Source organism: Oncorhynchus kisutch, linkage group LG3 (genome assembly GCF_002021735.2).
Source record: "Oncorhynchus kisutch isolate 150728-3 linkage group LG3, Okis_V2, whole genome shotgun sequence".
Taxonomy (NCBI): domain Eukaryota; kingdom Metazoa; phylum Chordata; class Actinopteri; order Salmoniformes; family Salmonidae; genus Oncorhynchus; species Oncorhynchus kisutch.
In genome coordinates this window covers 72952686-72970711 of record NC_034176.2, presented here as the reverse complement: position 1 = coordinate 72970711, position 18026 = coordinate 72952686, and the positions used below count along the sequence as shown (strand labels likewise).

The 18026-nt window shown below is 42.3% G+C and overlaps 1 protein-coding gene across 1 annotated transcript in view; it reads right to left on the bottom strand.

Moving 5' to 3' along the window:
- The window catches only part of LOC109888468 (leucine-rich repeat-containing protein 49-like), a 55816-nt gene that overhangs the window by 14913 nt on the left and 22877 nt on the right, over positions 1 to 18026 (bottom strand). The window contains exons 9-14 of the mRNA XM_031814253.1: positions 12865 to 12926; positions 8718 to 8865; positions 6914 to 6997; positions 2642 to 2719; positions 2259 to 2437; positions 2047 to 2142 (exon numbers count right to left, since the gene is read on the bottom strand). Coding sequence (XP_031670113.1) covers positions 2047 to 2142; positions 2259 to 2437; positions 2642 to 2719; positions 6914 to 6997; positions 8718 to 8865; positions 12865 to 12926 — 647 coding nt within the window. The remainder of the gene's footprint in view (positions 1 to 2046; positions 2143 to 2258; positions 2438 to 2641; positions 2720 to 6913; positions 6998 to 8717; positions 8866 to 12864; positions 12927 to 18026) is intronic.

Sequence of the window (18026 nt, the reverse complement as noted above, 5' to 3'; positions counted from 1 at the left end):
AGTGAAATCAAACAATTCCACTAACCTGCAGATTGCTCCATCACATCTATTCATGTTTATGTGGTTGTTAATTATTCCGCAGGACTTTAGCTGGCCCTCTCTCACATGCTCTTATAAAGACGATGATCCATGTGTCTTCATATGGCAGCAGCAGTAACGTGTGAACTGTCACACGCTGATTTTTCTGTGATGAATGTGAACATTGCCGGTCACACCCAGGGAACAACAAATAGCATATCCAGAGCTAATGGATCTAATCATGCGGACGCCAGCGGTTATTCTTTCTCAGAAGCAATGTGGGGACAGAGCAGAGGGCAGCCTCCAGGCCCTCCATCTCTCAGAGAGGAAAACCCTCCACACCAGGGGGCCCCCCTGCCCCCCTCCCCAGTCCCAGAGCAGAACCAGATGTGGAGGACAGAGAGAGACAGGCCCAGCTCTGCAGCTCTGCCGAGCGTGTGGGAATGAAGAACCCTGTCTGTCTTTGAGGATTAAGGAGGAATATACCGGATCAAGACAGACTATCAATCCAGAGATAAAGCAAATCATTCATGCATTGATTGTTAACTTCATGGAGTTTTCACAAATTCACACCTCCACAGAGGCTGGTAATCCCTTACCATGGGATGACAGAGGGTCATACCTGTAGAACATCACATCTATAAATCACTGCTCAGTCCATCTATCATCTCCTCTTTTATACCTTTAGGAATATTCCCATGGGCATATCTACTGTAAGACATCCAAAGGAGTGAATACCAAGCATCACAAACATACCTCAACTACATGAAACAGACAGAGAGCTGACAAGCTGCACTTAGACAAAGGACAGTACTGTTTTTACAGCGGTTATAGATGTAAAACACCATAAATGGTTCTTCTCTTTTATCCTATTGGATTGCGCACAACAATTGTGCACAACAATAAAAACTGGTTAAGTTTACACATAAGCAGACCACACCGTATGGTGAATCACTTGAGCCCTAGTCTTGGCCCCTTTTGCGATACAAACTGCTATAAGTGAGCCTATAAGGGAATTAGGGCCATGAAGGATTGCGCTTCCGGGACATTTTCATATCCTGGAGCAAGAAAGCAACATGTAATAATAGTGGTTGACACAGCCACAGCGTCCATCTCAGCCTGACCCCTTATAACTCACAGGACTGGTATACAGTCCCTCCAGGAGGACTTAGGGCCTGCAGCATGGGGGCTAAGCCTGGTCAGGCCAGGCTGGGGGAATGGCCATATGGAGAACAAGGCAATGACGCAGGGTGAAGGTCTCACCCTCTAACCCTCACAATAAAATTAGCTAGCTAAATAATGGGGCCCTGTGCAGTTTTGTGAAAACCATCAGATTAACGACTAACAAGTGTTAGGGGGTGAAACGAGGGTGAAATGTTGAGTGTGTAAGGGAACCAGACTAGGGAACCATGTCTCTATGGAGAGAACCGTTATAGAAAAGGGATATCCTTTTGTATGCTAGTTTATAGTGTAGACAGTCCACAGGAGGCTGGTGAAGGGAGGACGGCTCATAATAATGGCTGGAATGGAGTGAATGGAATGGTATTAAAACATATAGAAACCATGTGTTTGATATTATTCCATTAATTCCGTTCCAGCCATTACAATGAACCGTCCTCCCCAGTTAAGGTGCCACCAGCCACCTGTGGTAGACACCAGCCATCTGACACATATGGAACCCAGGAGAATGAAACAAAATCCTCAAATGTGCTCCAACCATACAGTTTTATTGGCTAAACTTGAAATAATTATAATGTGTGAACAATTATAACGGGACCATGTTTTCTTGCATTGGAAGAATGTTTACATTCCAATATCCTATCCCCTGTGAGTATGCGTATCAGTAGAGGCTGCTGAGGGGAGGACGGCTCATAATAATGGCTGGAATAGAGCAAATGGAATGGCATCAAACACCTGGAAACCATGTGATTGATGTATTTGATACCATTCCACCAATGCCGTTCCAGTCATTACCACCACCAACCTACTGTGATGTGTATGTATTCCTGGATGTGGTGTAGTACCAACTTGGGGTCTCGAGGACTGTTGGGGCGACTGGTGGAGCGCATCCGGGTCTCACTGCCCCCTGTTTGTCTGTCCAGAGCCGACACCGGACTCACCCGTCTGGCAGAACAGAAAACATATTATTTATACCTCTATAACAGTCCTGCAACTATAACTACTGTCTTCCAGAGCACAAAGTGCCACCCCTATGCATGGCCCCTCCCCCCTAACGTTACCTGAGCTGCTCATCCGGAGAAGGTTCCAGTGCAAGGCCATTGGTCTGGGCTGGGCTGTGGGCGGGGCTTGCCTCAGGGCTGATTTCCTCCTTGGCTCCGTTCTGAGCCGGAAGCTCCAGGCAGGCCCTGACCCCCTCCCACTGCAGTGCTGCATTACGGATGGCCAGACGCCGCTTCTCCTGCACACACACATAAACGCACGCAGACAGGCCCACACACGATCACACGCGCATGCATGCACACACACACACATGCGCACACAGGGAACAGAGCAGGATTCAGTTGGTATTGGTCCTCAGCAGGGCACACAGAGGACAGGATGATATTATGAAACTGACTATCTCTCTCCTGCTTCAGCCTACAGACAAAGATATTCCACCTACCTTGCTTGTCACTGAGGAGTCCTGAGACTTGAGCCCAAGTTGAGTGTAGAACTGCTGAGGCACAACATGAGCAGGACTCTATGAACACAAATACACATGTATTGTTTATCTTCAAAAATGAAAACTTTAAATGTTATTCTAACTGATAGACTGTCACTTAGCTTACATTACTTACAAACATGCCTATCTTACCAATACCTAGTCTCCCATAGTTACAAAGGCTTTGTCTGTAATAACAAGGTACAATTTGTGTGTGCTGTACTGTATATGCCCCATATCTCTCAACAACTGCCTCAGCATTACTGCGGTAGCTGAATCCGTGTTGACTGTAGCAGAGGCAGCAGCAGTACTTCTGTGCCACCCCCTGCAGCAAGGAAGAATGCAGCTCTCTCTCTCTCTTTCTCTTTCGATTTCATAATATTTTTGCCTTTATTCAGTTAAGTTTTGATACGCACATGTATGGAATGGAATGCTCCACTCCCACACACAGGGGACGGCTGGCAAACAGGATTGATAGTCGCTAATTCTGAGACTACATGAACCCTCACAGAGCATTCCATTTATCCATTTTTCCTCAACTAGCTCAATTGGATTACACAGAGGCAATTAAACTTCCTTCAGAACCCTTTCTGATCTCTCAGTATGGATCATTAAAAGCAGCAGTAAGGCAGGAACACACACATCAATATACAGTATATAATGAACAAAAATATAAATGCAACATGTAAAGTGTTGGTCCCATGTTTCATGATCTGAAATAAAAGATCCCAGAAAAGGTTCCATACGCACAAAAAGCTTATTTCTCTCAAATGTTTACATCCCTGTTGGTGAGCATTTCTCTTTGCCAAGATAATCCATCCACCTGACAGGTGTGGCATATCAAGAAGCTGATTAAACAGCATGATCATTACACACGTGCACCTTATGCTGGGGACAATAAAAGGTCACTGTAAAATGTGCAGTTTTGTCACACAACACAATGCCACTGATGTCTTTTTGTCAGTTTTGAGGGAGCATGCAATTGACATGCTGACTGCAGCAATGTCCACCAGAGCTGTTTCCAGAGAATTGAATGTTCATAAGCCGTCTCTAACGTCGTTTTAGAGAATATGTCAGTACATCCAACCGGCCTCACAACTGCTGATCACATTTAACCACGCCAGGCCAGGACCTACACATTCGCCTGAGACCAGCCGGTCGGACAGATAAAGAAACGGAGGAGTATTTCTGTCTGTAATAAAGCCATTTTCTGGGGAAAAACTCATTCTGATTGGCTGGGCCTGGCTCCCCAGTGCGTGTGCCTGGCTCCCTAGTGGGTGGGCCTATGCCCTCACAGGCCCACCCATGGATGCGCCCCTGTCCAGTCATGTGAAATCCATAGATTAGGGTCCAATGAATTTATTTAAATTGACTGATTTTCTTATATGAATTGTAACTCAGTTAAATTGTAGAAATTGTTGCATGTTGCGTTTATATTTTTGTTCAGTATAGATACAGTACAGTATGCATTCTCTAGCACCTACAGTAAAGTACAGATACACAATGATTGAACAAGCATGTTTTGAACTGAAATCATAACCAGCTTCAAACAAAGGTTGGTGGGATCTGATATTCTACAAGAGGAACTGAGCACTTAGAAACCCTGTAGTTAGAACAGTTAGGGAAATGATAATGGAGGAAAAAGACAAATGACTATTGAAGTGGATTGAAAAACTTTGAGAATTGTAGCAACAGTCACTGTTATTTTAGCCCCCTTGGAAACGTAACTGTTAAAATCAAAACATTTGAAACCTTTTTTTTTTAAACAGAAGACACCAAGCCAAGCCACATAAATGCAGGGTTACTGGGGTATAGTGGGTTGAGCCTTTATCTAGCCTTGGCTTTTCTTCATCTCCCTACTATAATGCTCCCATTGATCAACTCATGGTTGGGCGGTTAATGCAAAGCAGATGACTCCTCTTTACATGACAACCGAACACCACAGTGCATTTCAAGTAGTTAAGAATTAGTGACCATTGAGGAGCAACCCTCAGAGCGCTTTAGGTATCATCTGAGATAACTGCTTACCGGGACCTCAGCATCAACAGAAATTGCTTACAGACATATGACAGCATATCATACATGTTGATATACATGATTTGATACATTGTTCAACATCAAAAACTGCCCTCTTGCCCTCTCCTTAAACAATGCACTTATAGTCTAACTCCCACAACATTAGTCATCCTCATCCACTGTCTACAAGGGGTTATGCAGTGTATGTTACATGTGCAATGAGTTTAAACAAAAGCACACCTAACATCCTATTGTATTCATTATAAACCTTAATGGCTAGCAGACGATAAGCATGTTCATATTTTGACTAGTTTTGGCTCTTCATATTGTCATGACATTGGCCTCTATGGGTATAGCAAGCCCATCCCCCTCTCCCTGCCTCCCCCTTTCCTCCTTCAACTAGGTTGCTGTGGTCAGAGAGACGTCGTAAATTCCTGTGAATCTCCTCATGGACACACAGTATAGAGAGAGTCGGTTTTCATGGAGAACAAAGGAATTCCTTCCACTTGAGGTACGAACAAATTTCATGTTCCGGAGAAAGTATAAAAGATCGGTGAAGAGTCCAGCTACGAACTGGTCCATTTGTCACAACTTGGGGAAGCTCATGGGAGACGGTGTGGAACATTACAATAACGCTGTTTAAATAATAGCCTCAGATATGAGGTTTACATCTAATTGTTGCATAAGATGAATGACTGAGTATGATACTGTTTGTATAATTGTGTAATATGATCTTGGACTGTTTAATGAACAATTCCCTTTTGATTTGAACTAAATCAGAGGACCGCCCCTGAGCCCAGTTAGGGTCAGACATCCTGGGACAGCCCTCTTCGGCCCTTCCAAATAAAACCCCCACTCGGGTTTTTGATCAGCAGACCGAGCTTACCTCAATTATGAGATAGCTAAAGGTTGCAGACCATGTTTTTCTCCATTAGGAGGACAAAGGTTGTAGACCATTGCTAAATCTTTTAACCATACCACGTGGTTAAACTCTTAGACTATCAATACCGACAGAATAAGAACAAGTCTTTGATATTAATTACTAGTCTGCAGCTAGGAATTCAATATCATTGAACGGGAAGAACGACAACCACCGAAAAATCCATTCTATAACGAATAGAAGTCACTCTGAACAATCCCCTCTAACCACAATCCAAGAGAGAGGGGGAGAGAGACGGACTTTTCACCATAGATCAAGACGACACACTGAGTGTAAATATATATATTGATTGCAATTGTTCCCGAATGAGTGAGCGTTCATGTGCAAAGGATTAGAATTTCAATTGTTATAATTATCACCCTGTAGTGACTTCTTAGTCGAATCCCACTTCCCCTTTTGTCTAACAAGCTGCCATGCCGGTTTAGCCCACTAGGGCACATTCTCCTATCATTTCATGTAACCACATTTACCTTGTTTGTTTATGCATTTCTGTGAATGACTTAGTAATAAATAAATGATTTAAGACAATTGATGTATGGATGACTCATAGTGAAGACTGGGTTCGTGCAGATAACCAACAATTTACGACGCTTGGAATGAGACTAACGTGAGGTAAAGTAAATAATTCATTCATTCGAAGACTAATTGATCAGATAAAATATCTGAATAGTTATTTTAGGAAATTATAACTTTGTAATCTGAATATTTTTCCTTGGTGCCCCGACTTCCTAGTTAATTAGTTACGTGATTAATAAGTTGATCGCGTAATAACTAATTACAGAGAATCTTTGATAAAAACTATCAGTCTTCAGTTAATGATAGTAAAGACACGACAATATGAATAAACAGGAAATGTTCTGGAGGTAAAAACGTTTTAACAAACAGCATTGAGGGCCAAGGAGTTTGGTTAATGTCCAAATAATCACTTTCCACAAATGACATCTGTATGGCTTAATTACGTTGTTGACATGCATCCGGCAGAAAAGCTTATATAACACTTTAAAAGCCCCAAAATATTTGAAATATTTGGTTAATGACTGAAACTCTCACTAGCTAATCTGCTCAGTCCTTATCACTGACCTGTGACATTATTATTATTTTATCATTGTGGAAATTGGCCTCTTATGTGACAATCTACCAGCTAACATCAGTTTGATGTCAGAGCAGAAGTATATATTGGTCAGTCAACATGGCGAGATATCTGCGATAGTAACAGTATAGTACAGTATGTTAAACACAAATATGGACAGGGAGTCAACATAGGGAAAGTCAGGTACCTTGTGCATGGCCTGCTTGTGACTCTCCCTCTTCTTCTCATCCTCCTTCCGGGCCGTGACGCAGGCCATACGTCTCTCCTCCTCCTGCAGAAAAGAGGGTCAATATCACAATCAGGGTGTCGCTCCATTCATGGACAAGACTGAATTATTCAACATGAGACAGAGGCACAGTCAGAATAATGAATGTTATGTCAGCTGCAGGTTTTCCCTCTGCAGGAAGGACCAGTTGGAGAGGCAGCATCTCCTGCTGCATCACAGGATAATCTGTCTGTCTGATATTCGGCTGCAGCCTCATCTGAACTGAGCCCAGCTGTTTGGGTGTGCCAGGCAGAGCTCCCAGCATGCAATGCACCAGCAGAGACAATCTGAGACTGCCAGCTGAGCTCTAGGGGATGTTTAGCGCTGGCTACTCTGTGACGATTCGGCTGAGAAAGGATTCCTTGATATGGTTCACTCAAAATGCTGCAATGGCTCCAGAATCAAAGCGCTATCTTTCATACCCTTTGCAAAATGTTTTTGCTATAAGGGAAGGTCTTTTAGCAAAAATACTTTGTAATAAAAAAGTTAAATCAGTATGTGAAATGTTGTATTTTTGTATGTTATTAGGATCCCCATTAGCTGTTGCAAAAGCAGCAGCTACTCTTCCTGGGGTCCACACAAAACCTGAAACATAATACAGAATGACATAATACAGAATGACATAATACAGAATGACATAATACAGAATATCAATAGACAAGAACAGCTCAAGGACAGAGCTACATACATTTGTTTTTAAAGGCACACGTAAACTACATATCAATGAATACACACAAACTATCTAGGTCAAATAGAGGAGAGACGTTGTGCCGCGAGGTGTTGCTTTATCTGTTTTTTTTAAACCAGGTTTGCTGTTTATTTGAGCAATATGAGATGGAAGTTCCATGCAATAAGGGCTCAAATCACTTTGAGTAGAGGACCTTAAGTGCTGTCACAACTAGACTATTTGTAATAGTATCAATAATGCATTGTCATCCTTTCCCACTAATTCGTAGACTAGAACATCAGGTGAAATAACGCTGAAAATCTTTGGTCATTAACACTGTTAATTTCCCCCTGAACAAACCCAGTCTGTTGTGTTGACACAGATATCCCACAAGGAGCAACGGTAACCATTTCCTGGCATCTATTGATTCTATTCTGGCTCAAAGCAAGAGGAGTTCAGCTCCTCCACATCTGCAGCCAGCTTTAACCCTTATTTTACTCATACATTATATCTGCCTGCCTTGGCACTGACAGCAAGTATGTTATATCTCAAACTATGTTACTACCAGTCAGTGCTCATCTGTGGAAAGTTGTACAAATCAGATTGTGATTCTGATCTCAGGAGGACTTGCCCATCCTATTGGCTGCAGGGCCATTCCTCCATATTCTAAGGGCAAGGTGTGTGTGTGGTACCTCAGGGTTCATGTAGCCTACAAGCTCAGACCTGGGTGTTGCCTGCCTGCTTAATAGCTTTCAAATGCATGAACCTCTGAACTCAAGTGTCTCGTATGTATTGTGAATACAATGACATCATGTTTGACAGGCAATTCTGCTTTTATGCCTATGGATATCAAGCATGTGGTAGTGTCAAGGATTCTATAAAGTGTTGCTTTACAGAATCCTTGCAGTATTTACAAGCCAAGGCCAACATGCAGTATTTACAAGCCAATGTGTTGTTATGCCTTGCATGACAACTGAAAATACACACAAAAACACAACCACAGCCACGCAAACTCAACCACATACAAGAATACAGACACACACCGAGCGTATGTCTTACCGTGACACGTTTCATGTCCAGCTGTCTGAGTTGAAGCACACAGCGCAAGGCGGCCTGCTTGTACCATGTCTCCAGGGCTACTGGGTTCCCATCCAGGGTGAGCTCAGAAAGGGAGCACGACTCTCCCAGGCAGGCTAGCTCATCAAAACTACACACAGAGTGAGAAAACACACACCACACAGGTCATTAACAACTATCAATGGGACAAATACTATATCAAATCAAATCTAACTTTGTTTGTCACATGTGCCAAATACAACAGGTGTAGACTTTACCGTGAAATGCTTACTTACAAGCACTTAACCAACAATGCCGTTTTAAGAAAATAGAGTTAAGAAAATATTTACAAAATAAACGAAAGGTTACATTTTTTTAAGTAACACAATAAAATAACAATAATGTGGCTATATATACACGGGGTACTGGTACCGAGTCAATGTGCAGGGGTACAGGTTAGTCAAGTTAATTTGTACATGTAGGTAGGGGTAAAGTGACTATGCATTAATAATAAACAGCGAGTAGCAGCAGTGTACAAACAAAAGGGGGGGTCAAGCAAATAGTCCGGGTCTTATGGCTTGGGGGTAGAAGCTGTTAAGGAGCCTTTTGGACCTAGACTTGGCGCTCCAGTGCCGCTTGCTGTGCGGTAGCAGAGAGAACAGTTTATGACTTGGGTGACTGGAGTCTTTGACAATTTTTGGGGCTTTCCTCAGACATTTTTGGGGCTGCTGAGTGGCACAGCAGTCTAAGGCACTGCATCTCAGTGCTTGAGGTGTCACTACAGACACCCTGGTTCGAATCCAGGCTGTATAACAACCGGCCGTGATTGGGAGTCCCATAGGGCGGAGCACAATTGGCCCAGTGTCGTTCATGTTTGGCCGGTGTAGGCCGTCATGGTAAATAGGAATTTGTTCTTAACTGACTTGCCTAGTTAAATAAAGGTTAAATAAATAAAAAATATATAGGTCCTGGATGGCAGGAAGCTTGGCCCCAGTGATGTACTGGGCTGTAAGCAATACCCTCTGTAGCGCCTTACGGTCAGATGCCGAGCGGTTGCCATACCAGGCGCTGATGCAACTATATGTTAATATAATGAGTAATTCACTTACAAAAGCTCCCCCAAACTCAATTTTTGTTGAATTAACCTTATAATCCATAGGTCAACACTAACACCAGGGAACAGGGCCCGTATTCACAAAGAGTCTCAGATTAGGAATGCTGATCTAGGATCAGGTCCCCTTAGTCCATATAATATTATTATGGCAAAATGGATCCAATATTACCTCTCCTACCCTAAGACCCTTTTTGAATACCCAGGGCCCAGAACTCAACAAAAATAAAACATGGAAATGTGCTAATTGGGCCCGGGGCTGGCAGTGGAAGAGGGCATTGAAAGCATCAGACATGGCCTGGAGCTGAGTGAACAGAGTTTGAGATGGGAAGACAATAACTAGGCTAAACAGGGTGGCAGGTGAACTAGTGGTTGGGCCAATGAACGAATGGTCGCTGGTTCAAATCCTTGAGCTGACTAGGTGAAAATAATCGGTCATTGTGCCCTTGAGCAAGACACCTAATCCTGGGCACTGTTTGCAGAGAGGACTTCTGATCGGCCTAATTTGTGATAATGATCGCTTCAACCAAAGGCTTTGCTGTGCCTGGGATGGCTTCTCCCTCAGCTACAGCTATGCAGACGTCAAATAAAGGCACGTGTTATCCACCAGGACTTCACTGTGCGATGATTATAGTAGCCTACATTTCTCAGATGATTTAAATCAAAAGGCTCAAGGATCAAATGCAAACCAGATTAGACTAGATGTTGTATTTTGCCATCATTATAGATTTACAGTTGAAGTCTGATGTTTACATACACCTTAGCCAACTACATTTAGACTTAGTTTTTCAGAATTCCTGACATTTAATCCTAGTAAAATGTCCCTTCTTAGGTCAGTTAGGATCACCACTTTATTTGAAGAATGTGAAATGTCAGAATAATAGTGGAGAGAATGATTTATTTCAGCTTTAATTTAATTTCTTTCTTTCACAATCCCAGTGGGTCAGAAGTTTACATAAACTTAATTCGTATTTGGCAGCATTCCCTTTAAATTGCTTAACTTGGGTAAAATGTTTCGGGTAGCCTTCCACAAGCTTCCCACAATAAATTGGGAGAATTTTGGCCCATTCCTCCTGACAGAGCTGGTGTAACTGAGTCAGGTTTGTAGGCCTCCTTGCTCGCACACGTTTTTTTCAGTTCTGCCCACAAATGTTCTATGGGATTGAGGTCATGGCTTTGTGATGGCAATACAATACCTTGGCTTTGTTGTCCTTAAGCCATTTTGCCACAACTTTGGAAGTATGCTTGAGGTCATTGTCCATTTGGAAGACCCATTTGCAACCAAGCTTTAACTGATGATGTGGATATGTTGGCTATATACACTCAAGACTGATGTCTTGAGATGTTGATTCAATATATCCACATCATTTCCCTGCTTCATGATGCCATCTATTTTGTGAAGTGCACCAGCCCCTCCTACAGCATAGCACCCCCACAACATGATGCTGCCACCCCCGTGCTTCAGGGTTGGAATGTTGTTCTTCTGCTTGCAAGTCACCCCCTTTTTCCTCCAAATGTAACGATGGTCATTATGGCCAAACAGTTATATTTTTGTTTCATCAGACCAGAGGACATTTCTCTGAAAAGTACCATCTTTGTCCCCATGTGCAGTTGCAAACCGTAGTCTGGCTTTTTAATGGTGGTTTTGGAGCAGTGGCTTCTTCCTTGCTGAGTGGACTTCAGGTTATGTCGATATAGGACTCGTTTTACTGTGGCTATAGATACTTTTGTAACTGTTTCCTCCAGCATCTTCACAAAGTCCTTTGCTGTTGTTCTGGGATTGATTTGACTTTTTGCACCAAAGTACGTTCATCTCTAGGAGACAGAACATGTCTCCTTCCTGAGCGGTATGGCGGCTGTGTGGTCCATTGGTGTTTGTACTTGTGTACTGTTGTTTGTACAGATGAACGTGATACCTCAGGCGTTTGTAAATTGCTCCCAAGGATGAACCAGACTTGTGGAGGTCTACAATTGTTTTGTGAGGTCTTGGCTGATTTCTTTTGATTTTCCCATGATGTCAAGCAAAGAGGTACTGAGTTTGAAGGTAGCCTTGAAATACATCCACATGGGCACCTCCAATTGACTCAAATGATGTCAATTAGCCAATCTGAAGCTTCTAAAATCATGACATCATTTTCTGGAATTTTCCAAGCTGTTTAGTGTATGTATACTTCTGACCCACTGAAATTGTGATACAGTTAAATAATCTGTCTGTAAACAATTGTTGGAAAAATTACTTGTGTCATGCACAAAGTAGATGTCCTAACCGACTTGCCAAAACTATAGTTTATTAACAAGAAATGTGTGGAGTGGTTGAAAAATAAGTTTTAATGACTTCAACCTAAGTGTATGTAAACTTCTGACTTCAACTGTATATAAGCTTTATGTTTGGGCAAAGCAGGGTTTGAATGATTTATTTACTGCCTAAAACAGAGTGGGCTAGCAAGAGCTGCTATGAGAAACTAATCACATCAGGAGTCAACTGTGGCCCTCTGGACTGGCAACACTGTCTTATTAAATCAGGACTTCACAGGACCGTTTTCACAGGCAGAGACAGTGCTACTTCAGCATTCAGCCTATGTCCTCCTGACTGAACTCAATGACAACTCCACTGTTTATATAAGGCTAAGGGAGGCAAAAGGCAAAGCCAAAAACCACACAAGGAAAAAAGAGCAGGGGTTTGAAAACACTCCCTCCACAGTAACAAAACAGACTTTCCATTCATGAGACACGCCGACATACCATCTCTTAGCAACCCAGCAGTACAGTAGGTTGTTAGTCACTGGGGTAGGGAGAGACTGCCCTCCCCAGCAGTACAGTAGGTTATTAGCCACTGGGGAAGGGAGAGACTGCCCACCTCAGCAGTCATTCAGTGTGTGTTCAGACAGAAAGAGAGAGAGGCAGTATGTGTCCTCCTCTGCAGCAGAGGCCAGGCCCAGCCCTGAGCTATAGGGAGCTGGCTGGGAGGGGAACCTGCCAGCACTGAGATCTGTGGAGAGGAGGGGGTTAAGCAGTAGCAGCAGTAGCAGCAGATCTTACCTGGTGATGCTGTTGCAGCTGAGAAAGAGGCGCTGGAGGCAGGGCAGCTGGTCCACCTCTGTCTAGACAAAGAGAGGGAGAGAAAGAGGGGGATGAAGAGAGGAGAGGGGGCTCTAGAGGGGTTTGAGTTGTGGTAGCGGTGGGGCACTGCACAGTCACAGTGCGGCTCAGACCTTCCCATCCCTCTCCATTCCCTCAGTCACCTTGCAGCTCCCAGCTCCGGCATACAGCCCCATCCGCCCTGCGCGCGCAGGCACACTGCCGCGGCTGCACAGGGAGGGGAGGGGGAGAGCAAGGAGAAGGGGAGGGGGAGGGAGAGGAGAGTGCGCTAATGCAGAGATCCCCTGCTGCAGGAGCTTGCTCACTCACTCCGCTTATAGAAGAGAGAGAAAAAGAGAGAAAGAAAGAGGGGGCTACTCGCACACAGACACACACAGTGACACACACAGTGACACACACAAAGACACAGCCCAGCAGCAGCAGAAGAACAAAGGGAAGGCGACAGCGATATGGGCAAATTATGAATTCAACAGGAATAGATTAAAGTCTCCAGTGATGCCGATGTCATGGAATCTGTTTCATCATCAGGCTGTTTCAGGATCAATGGAGGAGAGAGTCTGGGGGAGGATGGGAGGATGTGAGGAGGACCAGCAGGCTGGCTGGTTGATGAGGACACAGAGGCACAGGCAATGTCACAGCCAGCTACAGGAGAGTAGGACAGGGGGATGGCAGTGGGGATGACGTGTTCAGCCTCGTAGGGCAGGGCAACCTCATTAGCTGCAACTTTAGAAGCTCCCTCTACACTACCACAATACTCATCCACATAAACTCCCTTTACACTGACACAATACTCATCCGCATAAACTCCCTCTACACTCCACAATATCCATCAACATAAACTCCCTCCACACTACCACAATACTCATATGCATAAATTCCATCTACACTCCACAATATCCATCAACATAAACTCCCTCCACACTACCACAATATCCATCAACATAAACTCCCTCTACACTACCACAATACTCATATGCATAAATTCCATCTACACTCCACAATATCCATCAACATAAACTCCCTCTACACTAACACAATACTCATCGACATAAACTCCCTCTACACTGCCACAATACTCATCCACATAAACTCCCACTACACTACTACAATACTCATCAACATAAACTCCCACTACACTACCACAATCCTCATCCACACAAGCTCACAAGCTCACCCCTATCCCCCATTCTAACAACCCAAACGCCCACCTGCCAGATTAGCCTAATGGAGGCACTCCTTGTGTGGGTGAAAGACGTGATGCCCAGTTATGGTGGATTCCCTCTGATCAGTCTACTACACCTGGTCGTCTACTACAGCTCTCACTATGGCGAGGGCCAACTGGTCAGCCACTGGACTAGAGCACAACATTTACTGTGTAATGGCCATGCTGACCTCTAAAGCCATATCCATGCTCTCTGTTACATGAATCAGATCTGAGGGGCTTGGCCATTTAGTTCCGTTGATTAATTTGACCTTTCAAAAAACAAGCACACACAAAACTTGAAAAAGCCATACATGCACATGAGTAAAAATTATGGAGGATAACACACAATAAAGTCTGGGACTTATTTTCATTGTGGTCCTCTTGAAACAAGATGGCTAGGCAAGATCGAACACAGTTAAACACAGTACGGCATTGAGATAATTAAACATAAAAACAAAGAAGAATAACATCTATCTCATCATTGCAATTACATTCATATGGGCACAGAAGACAAGCATTGAATTTTTTTTATTTATTTAAAAATATATATATTTTCTAATATCCGAAACATACAATGTACTTGCAGTGAAGATGCTCAACAACTACATCATACCATACCAGTCATCCAACAGACTCCCATTCAGCGTGACACACAGAAGCATCCAGGGTAATACCCTGCTCAAGCACACGTTGACAGATCTCCCACAAGGCCAAAAAACGTGAACTCGAACCCTCCAAGATCCCCCCATAGCTGTCCCTCAACCATCCGAGACCCCTCCCAAAGTCCCCACAAAGAAGAAAAATAGAAAATACAATTAATTCCATTCCCCACCCCCAAGAACCCCCCAATGCATCAACAACCAAGAGAATGAACTAAAGAGAGAAAAGAAAAAGACAGAAGAAAACAGCAAACAACAATGCAAAACATTCTTTAATTAAAAATCAAATATTAAAACAAAGGACATCTAGGACAACTAAAATCATAACAGCAATGCCAACTGTATATGTTTGTGTGCATGTCTGGCACTATTACATGTATGTGTATGTTCTTGTATGCGTTTATTTGAATGAGAGTGTGTGTATAAATGTACAAACACCTGCACGGCATCAGCCTCAAGCAAACCGGCATTAGTTGTAAAAACACTTCCCCTCAGTGTCATTCCAACGTACTTTTTATTATGTTTCATTTAGACTTTAATTATTTAAAAAAAATCTTTGGCCATCATTCTATCTCTCACACAGCAACTCCACTCCCACTTGTCTCCAATTCCACATCCCAACCCTCAGCTTCCCTCAGCCCATCCCATCTATCTCTGCTGGCCACCCACAGTCCATCTCATCTATCTCTGCTGGCCACCCACTTCGGGTTTTTATGCAACACATATCTTTCAACTATGCTGTGATGTTTAATGTATAATTAAAATCTATCATCTAAACGAATAGAATCCACAGATTGTGAGTTAAACATAAATACTTTTACTAAGAGTATTAGTATATTAGTAATTGACTGACCTGGTCTCTCCAGATCTCCTAACAGTACTATTTCTAGGATCAATTTTAGATCAATGCTATCCATTTTCAGCCATTCCTGAACCTGAGACCAGAAACAGGCTACCTGAGGGCAATACCAAAATAAATGGTCTAATGATTCTGTATCCTCACAACAAAATCTGCAGAGCTTCAATGATTTTATGCCCCAAATATTCAAAATTTTGTTGGTGGCAAGAATTCTATATAATAATTTTAGCTGAAAAGCACAAAGTCTTGAATCTTGCGTTGTTTTATATATCAACTCATACACCCTGTACCATGGAATCGGTACATCAAAAATCTCTTCCAAACTCTTTTGCAATCTGTATGGCACCGCTGTCAACATCCTGGTCCTCAAATGAACCTGATATGCTTTCCAATTTGTGTTATTTTTAATCCTCCACCAGTTTTGATCCTTTATATTGGGCAGACAGACCAGTTCCCAAACTCCTCCTGCTGCCACCTGCCCCATTTTTGGGGTAATGCTGTAATCAATTGGTTGTACTCTTGGATTGAGCAGACCTTCCCATACAATTCTGATAACTTAATGAAGGACATAACTCTACCATTCCAATTTACAATATAATTTAAGAACAAAATACCCTTTTCAAACATCTTTCCCATAGTAATCTACTTGAGAACCATTTAGGGTTCAAGTAAAACTTTGGAATAAGTGAAGCTTTTAGAGAGAGGTTTAGCGCTTTTATATTTAATCATCTCAACCCACCCAATTCATATTCATTATATAGAAAGAAACATTTTATTTTGTCTGTTTTAGCATCCCAGATAAAGTGATTTTTTTTGTTGCTCATATGATTTGAAAAATGATTCAAAAAGCATCACTCGGTTTAAGGTAATTCAAAAAAATGTTTTTAGATGGAGTTATTTTCCTAAGCTATTCTTGAATATGGGTTGTCTCATCAATTATTCCATGCCTATTTCTAGAAAAGATTCACTTATTTTAGAATATCGTCACCGTAAATGGTCGCCGTGTCTAAACACATATGGGACACAATTTGAGGGATTTGAAATGATATTATTAGTAACCAATCAGATCAGTAACCAATCAGATCAATAGGACTGTGCCATAAGGAAGTGAGTAAACTGAGATATGACTAAGGAGTTAATCAGGGCAAGTTTTCCGTATTTACCTCTCCATGGTTGCAGGATTTTCTGTTGAAATTCATTGTGGAGAGCTTATTTATATCTTTTGTGATATGAATACCAAGTATGTCTACTATGTCTACTATGTCTATGTCTACAGCCCATTTTATATGTAAACTGCAGGGTAATGTAAAAGTTTTATTTTTTAAAGATCCAATATGTAATATTGTACACTTATCAGAATTAGGTTTTAGTCCAGAGAGTACAAAAAAGTTATCTAGATCTTCAACGAGACATTGCAAGGATCTAGCTTGCGGATTTAATATAAAACTTGAGTCATTGGCATACATGGACACCTTTGTTTTTAAGCCTTGTATTTCTAATCCTCTAATTTTGTTATTGGATCTGATTTTAATAGCTAGCATTTCGACGGCCATAGCGAATAGATATGGTGACAGCGGACACCCTTGTTTAACTCCTTTTCACAATTCAAAACTCTCTGAGAAGTAGTCGTTATTTACTATTTTACACCTGGGGATGCTGTACATTATTTTTTACCCATTTTATAAGAGATTTACCGAAATTGAAAAATTACAGGCAAAAATACAGGCATTTATAAATAAAATCCAGCCGGCCTTTTTAAAATCCGCTATAAATACCAGGCCTGCTTCTTAGATGTTTCATGATGTTCTATTATTTCTAGTAGTTGTCGAATATTATCTCCAATGTATCATCCATGTAAAAACCTTGTCTTATCAGGATGAATACCTGGTAAAACTTTTAATTCTGAGTGCTATGCATTTAGCTAGTATTTTTGCATCACAACATTGAAGTGTAAGGGGCCTCCAGTTTTTTAGATAGACTGGGTCTTTATATTTGCCATCTGGGTCTTCAAAAAGTTATTCCTCTGTAATTTGGCCTTCGCACTGATCTTTCTGTACATTTGTTAATTTCCCATTCAGTGGGAGAGGATGACACGGAAAAGAGAACACCAAATTGGGTGAATTTTGGCCCATTCCTCTCGACAGAGCTGGTGTAACTGAGTCAGGTTTGTAGGCCTCCTTGCTCGCACACACTTTTTCAGTTCTGCCCACAAATGTTCTATAGGATTGAGGTCAGGGCTTTATGATGGCCACCCCAATAACTTGACTTTGTTGTCCTTAAGCCATTTTGCCACAATTTTAGAAGTATACTTGGGGTTATTGTCCATTTGGAAGACGCATTTGCGACCAAGCTTTAACTTCCTGACTGATGTCTTGAGATG